Below are 6851 nucleotides of genomic sequence, written 5' to 3'. Positions count from 1 at the left end.
TGTTTTGGGGGTGTGATAGCTTGGACAAGCAGAGGTTAACCACAACAAGCTCAAGTGAGGGGAGGCGTGAGTGGGCAAGTTGATGAGTATAAATCTTGACCCATGTGTCGCAATATTAGTAGATGAATACATTTTTTTTTTGAACGGCAAATTTGGATCACTGACGGACTACTGGATTATCATCGTGCCACCAGCAGAACCACCCGATCATATCCATCTCCACTAGGCAATATTGCCTATACACCAATTCAGGAGGAAACCCAATAAATCTGGGAAAAACCCCCTTTGTGGGAATCGAACCCATGACCTAATGGTCATAAGTCTTATCCCACCACCAAGATACCACTAGGCTATAATGCCATGAGTATTAGTAGATGAATACTAAGTCATCAAATGAGCCAATCTCATCATGAATAAAAAGATATATTGTTTTTCTGGACAAATATGCCACATCCATGTGCATGAAAAAACACACAAGGCCCTTTGGGGGTAAGAAGTTAAACTGTGAAGATACCAAGAATCGCCATGATTAGACATTACTTTCTGTCTAAACAATAAAATGCTGGAAACTTTATGAAAACAGTGAAACATGTTTCTTCTTAAAACATCTATCAAACAAATATAAACCACATGAGACATATTTTAGCAAGAAAAAAAAATAATACGCTGACGAAATTGATTCGTGACAAACAATGATAGATAATTATTTGAGTTAATTACTGTTTTCGTCCCTGAAGTTTGTCAAAAATAACGGTTTCAGTCCATTAGTTTAAAAATTGCGATTTCAGTCCATTAGTTTCATTTTCGTAACCATTTCAGTCCATTAACTTAACTCCATCCATTTATTTTGTTAACTTTGACTTAACTAACTAATTCAAGGACGGTTTGCGTCAGTTTTAGAAACACAGGGACTTAAGTGTAAACTCTAAAACATTAAAACAAAAAAAAATAGTAAATTCCAAAAAATCAAAAAAATTCCAAAAAAACCAAACAAATTCCAAAAAATTCTAAAAAATTCTAAAAAATTATAAAAACTCTAAAAAATCAAAAAAATCCGTTTCGCCGCGAACTGTTTCGAACCCGAACCGTTTCGAGCTTAACCGTTTCGACGCGAACCGTTTCGACCCGTACCGTTTCGACTCGAACCGTTTCGAGCTGAACCGTCCGTACCGTTTCGACCGGAACCGTTTCGAGCTGAACCGTTTCGACGCGAACCGTTTCGACCCGTACCGTTTCGAGCCGAACCGTTTCGACCCGTATCGTTTCAAAGTCGAACCGTTTCGAGCTGAACCGTTTCGAACCGAACAGTTTCGAAGCCGAACCGTTTCAAGCCGTACCGTTTCGAACCGAACCGTGCCGTTTCGAACCGAACCGTTTCGAGCTGAACCGTTTCGAGCCGAACCGTGCCGTATCGAACCGTTTCAAGCCGTACCGTTTCGAACCGAACCGTTTCGAGCTGAACCGTTTTGAACCAAACCGTGCCGTATCAAACCGAACCGTTTCAAGCTGTACCGTTTCGACGCGAACCGTGCCGTATCGAACCGAAACGGTTCGGCTTCGAAACGGTACGGCTTCGAAACGGTTCGGGTTGAAACGGTACGGTTCGATACGGTTCAGCTCGAAACGGTTCGGTTCGAAACGGTACGGCTTGAAACGGTTCGGCTTCGAAACGGTACGGGTCGAAACGGTTCGGTTCGAAACGGTTCAGCTCGAAATGGTTCGGCTTGGAAACGGTACGGGTCGAAACGGTTCGGCTCGAAACGGTACGGGTCGAAACGGTTCGCGTCGAAACGGTTCAGCTCGAAACGGTTAGGGTCGAAACGGTTCAGCTCGAAACGGTTCGGGTTCGAAACAGTTCGCGCCGAAACGGATTTTTTGGATTTTTTAGAATTTTTATGATTTTTTAGAATTTTTATTATTTTTTAAAATTTTTTGGAATTTGTTTGGTTTTTTGGAATTTTTTTGATTTTTTGGAATTTATTATTTTTTTTGTTTTAATGTTTTAGAGTTTACACTTAAGTCCCTGTGTTTCTAAAACTGACGCAAACCGTCCCTGAATTAGTTAGTTAACTCAAAGTTAACAAAATAAATGGATGGAGTTAAGTTAGTGGACTGAAATTGTTACGAAAATGAAACTAATGGACTGAAATTGCAATTTTTAAACTAATGGACTGAAACCGTTATTTTTGACAAACCTCAGGGACGAAAACAGTAACTAACTCTAATTATTTATTCACCTAGGACACAAACCTGCATTTTATAAAAAAATAATAATTATTTATTTTTTCTGAAATTACTATTAATGTAAATAAGCCATTGTTGAAGAAGAGACAATACAAATTTCATTTGTAGACCAGTTTTTAAACTTATGAGTTCTTTTTGGTAAAGTTGGATTAAAAGGAATCCAATTTGTTTTTGAAGCAAGAACCTGACTGCCTAAAATCGACCATTGAGGGAGGCCCTGCCCTGCCCACTTTCTCCCCCTTACCAACCAACCACATGTTACTATCAATCATAGATCTCATTCACTTCCATTTCATCTTCTTCATTCACGCTCAACAATACTACTAGCATTTGCTCTCAATTTCTAAAACACTAACACCAACCTTCTTCTTCTTCTTCTTCTTCAACTGCCTTTTAACAACACTCCAGAAGTACAAACTCACGTTTCAAATGCTGGTCTTGTTGGTTGGTGGTAAGTTCAAAGCTCTAGCCTGCTCTCTCTCTCTTGTTTCTTTCACTCGTATTGTCATTTTCTGATTTGTTTTGTTTTTTTATTAACTTTTGTCTGCTAGTTTTCTCTATCTTTAACTCTCTTCATCAACATATTCCTTCTGTTTCTGCGAGTTTTCGTATGTTTTTAACCGTTTTTCCAACTTTCCGGTGGTTAATTTGCAAGTTATCAGATCTACATTGTTGTTTTATTGCATAAAGTTGAAATCTCAACGGTTTATTTTTGAAATATGTTGGATTATTTGCTGCTGTAATGTTAATTTTTCCTTTTGAAGCTTATACGGTACGTTTTAAGTTATGTCCTTAAGGTGTTTGTTCTAATGCCTACATGAAGATGAACTTTGTTTTTGTGTTTTAATTGCTTTTTAAGTGGAAGCTTATAGGCTTACAGCACACAGATTTGGTGTGCTTTTATTTTTGGTCTTGAATGTGTTTGATGAAATGCCAAGATGAACTATGAGATGGAAGTTGGTTTATGCTGAGAGTGCTTTGTGTTTATTTGCTGTTCAGGTAATTCATGAGAGAATTGGCATATTAACAAGTACAAACTAAATAATTACAGACTTTTGATCAAACAAAGAAAGAAGAAATATGCTGTGTGCTTGTTCCGGTGAGCAATTTAAGGTAGAAGAGCCGATTTCTCGGTCACCGGAGTCGTTGGCTACACGGGATTTCTCAGCTAGTGGGCTTTCTTCTCGAACCGGAACTGGCGATTGGGACTCAAAGTTTGAAGATGCTCAAGTTGATGAAGCTGAATCCACTCTAAAAGAAGCCCTTTCTTTGAACTATGAGGTGAAAATTAACTGTTTTATTTCATGTTTGGAGTTCTTGATATAACATTTGTTTGCTTGTTTTTGTATATTCTTGTGGCATTGAATAAAAAGTGTATATGTATATGTGTATGAACTGAAGGAAGCCAGAGCTTTGTTGGGTAGACTTGAGTACCAGAAGGGCAATTTCGATGCTGCTCTTCAAGTTTTTTACGGAATCGACATCAAAAGTTTGTCGCCCAGGATGATTAAAGCTATTAGTGACAGAACCCTACAACATAATGTAAAATCTAAAAGGGAAATTACTATGGTAGGTTTGATGTCCCTGCATTCGGTGAGCTTGCTTCTCGAAGCAATCTTACTTAAAGCAAAATCACTTCAGGAGATGAGCAAGTTTAAAGGTATGATACACTGATACTCACCATTTGCTATCTTTTAACACAATGTAGCATATTTTATATTATAATACTTGTATTGTTCTATCAGAAGCTGCAAAGGAGTGCAAGATGATTTTGGATATAGTTGAATCCGCCTTACCTAACGGAATGCCCGATTCGATGACCGAAGACTGCAAATTGCAGGAAATGTTTCACAAAGCGTTAGAATTGCTTCCGGTGTTGTGGATAGAAGCTGGGGATTTAAAAGAAGCTATTGCAGCGTATAGAAGGGCTCTAGTTAAACCATGGAATCTAGACCCGCAAAGGTTATCCGCCTTACAAAAGGACTTGGCTGCTATATTACTTTATGGAGGCGTTGAAACAACCGTTCCTCAAGCCAAAACATGGGATGCGTGTTATCCCACAACCAACACCGAAGAAGCACTTCTGTTGCTGTTCATACTCATGAAAAAGTTATCATGTGGAGAAATCAGATGGGATCCCGAAATTATAAGCCATTTGAGTTTTGCGTTGTCAACGTGTGATCAATTCGAGTGTTTGGCTGTTCATGTGGAGCAACTTCTTCCTAGAGCGTATAAACGAATCGAAAGATGGTTTTTTCTCGCTCTTTGTTACAGTGCTGCTGGTCAAACCGAATCTGCGTTGAACATTTTAAAGAAAATTTCAGGTTCTTCTGAATCAGAACACGAACCGCATATCGCTTCGCTTCTTTTGGGAGCTAAATTGTGTTCGCAAGATCCTAATCATGCACATGAAGGAATAAATTTTGCTCGAAAAGTTATCGAATCAAGTGATCCAAAAAACGAGCATTTCAAAAGCATCACCCACAAGTTTCTTGGAGTTAATTACGGAAATGCAGCTAGGGTTTCTTTATCGGATTCCGGTAGAGTGTTTTACCATGAAGAATCTATCAACTCTCTCAATGCAGCTGCTTCGGTCGGTGTTAACGATGATCCTGAAGTTGTATTTTATCTTGGACTAGAAAACGCCATACAACGAAATTTGGATGTAGCATTTAGTAAGATGATTTTATATTCTGATATGGTTGCGGGGAGCTCATCAAAGGGTTTTACGTTACTAGCCTTGATCTTATCCGCTGAGCAAAGATTCAAAGATGCCGAAACGATAGTTGACATTGCGTGGGATGAAACAGGAAGAGTTGACCAACTGGAACTTCTTAGGCTAAAAGCAGTGCTTCAAATTGCTCAACAACAGCCCAAACAAGCGATTGAAACGTACAAGATTTTACTAGCCCTAATTCAAGCACGTGGTGGTGAACTTCGAAGCAAGAACATGGGTTCTGAGGTATAGCTGCATTTATTTCTTCTTCTATATACATTTATATAAAGTAATTAATTATGATTTCCGTTTATATGATTTTGATAGGCAATGGAGCGAAAACTGGAAATTGAAGCTTGGTTAGATCTGGCCAATATATACACCAAGCTTGAATCTACCTCTGATGCAGAAATCTGTGTTAATAAAGCCAGATCAAAGGAATTCTATCACCCTGGAGCTTGGCATTCTACTGGTTTGTGCATAATTTCATTGATATTTATATAACGAGTAAAATATCATTTTCGTCCTTGAGGTTTGGCTAGTATTGCGACTTTCGTCCAAAGGTTTGTATTTTCGCATCTGGACCCAAAAGATTTGAAATCATGCCATTTTCATCTAGCTGGTTAACTCCATCCATTTTTCTCCATTAAGTCACAGGGGTATGTTCGTATTTTTTGTTAACTTAAAGGGCAATCCGGTCTTTTGAATACTTGTACATTATGCTAAATGCTTGTACATAAAGTGAAAAAGACCGAATTGCCCTTTAAGTTAACATAAAAAGATGGAAATACCCCTGACTTAACGGAGAAAAACGAATGAAGTTAACGAGTCGGATGAAAATGGCAATATTTCAAACCTTTTGGATCCAGATGCCGAAAAAGAACCTTTGGACGAAAATGACATTTTACTCATAATTTCTTATTTTCACTACTTTTTTTAAATAAGATTTTGATAAGTTGTGTTGTCTTGTTGCAGGTTTGTTATTTGAAGCTCAATCTTTACACAATGAAGCACTTATCGCCTTTTCAGTTGCGTTGTCTATAGAACCAGATCATGTCCCGAGTATTATTTCAACAGCAGAAACATTAATGGAAATGGGTGGCAGCGAAACGCTTCCAATTGCAAGAAGCTTCTTAATGAACTCGTTGCGGTTAGAGCCTACAAACCATGATGCATGGTTTAACCTGGCTTTGATCTGCAAAAAGGAAGGTCTAGAGCAGCAAGCTGCAGATTTTTTCCAAGCTGCGCATGAGCTTGAGTCATCGGCTCCGGTTCAGAGCTTTGCGTAGCGATATCTTGCTAGTTGAATTTTGTGAATACTCGAAAATATGTACATTCGTTTATGGCTTATGAGTTGACAAGTGTCATTAGAATTCAGCGCAAGATAACCAACGTCGAGTCAGTTTTTGGTGCCTGTTTGATGAATCATCCAAGTGATTTAAACCAAGGGAAAGGACCCCCCCCCCCCCCCCCCCAAAAAAAAAAAAAAAAAAACAAAAAAATAACAAGGTTTTCAGTTGTCATGTCTTGTTCAACAAACAGGTGTTTGGGTCGACCAACTTAACCCATTTAATTAAACAAGTTGACCCGTCAATTTTAAAAATTGGAAGAGGAAAAAAATAGTTTTCATAAGGTCAACCTGCCAACCTATTTATGATTTGCTAATTCATTTGTTATAACCCATTGCAACCTACGTACCAAACTATTTACAACTTGATTACAACTCAACCACAATCTCTCAATTTATTTGCCTTGTTTAGATAAATGGGTTACACCTACTATATTCACATTACATAAATTTAAGTGTGTTAAAGAGCTAATGTCTTTGTCACCATCAAATATATGGGCGGTGTTTAAGTTCGTCACTACACCCTGCCAACCCATTAACTTG

The 6851-nt window shown here is 38.3% G+C and overlaps 1 protein-coding gene across 3 annotated transcripts; it reads left to right on the top strand.

Moving 5' to 3' along the window:
• Positions 1-2398: 2398 nt before the first annotated feature.
• On the top strand, positions 2399-6374 carry LOC110879354 (protein NPGR1). Of its 3 annotated transcripts, none has more exons than XM_022127802.2 (6): positions 2399-2695; positions 3296-3525; positions 3646-3904; positions 3990-5206; positions 5288-5432; positions 5936-6374. In XM_022127802.2, the coding sequence occupies exons 2-6, from the start codon at positions 3325-3327 to the stop codon at positions 6247-6249; spliced, it is 2136 nt and encodes a 711-aa protein (XP_021983494.1). In that variant the 5' UTR covers positions 2399-2695; positions 3296-3324; the 3' UTR covers positions 6250-6374. The 3 variants fall into 3 exon arrangements, with proteins under 3 accessions (XP_021983494.1, XP_021983491.1, XP_021983492.1); XM_022127799.2 differs by having other exon boundaries at positions 3244-3525; XM_022127800.2 differs by lacking the exon at positions 2399-2695 and adding an exon at positions 2887-3016 and having other exon boundaries at positions 3244-3525.
• Positions 6375-6851: the final 477 nt, after the last annotated feature.

Source organism: Helianthus annuus, chromosome 9 (assembly GCF_002127325.2).
Source record: "Helianthus annuus cultivar XRQ/B chromosome 9, HanXRQr2.0-SUNRISE, whole genome shotgun sequence".
Classification (NCBI taxonomy): domain Eukaryota; kingdom Viridiplantae; phylum Streptophyta; class Magnoliopsida; order Asterales; family Asteraceae; genus Helianthus; species Helianthus annuus.
Note: the sequence above shows the minus strand (reverse complement) of the source record. Positions and strands in the feature narration are given on the sequence as shown.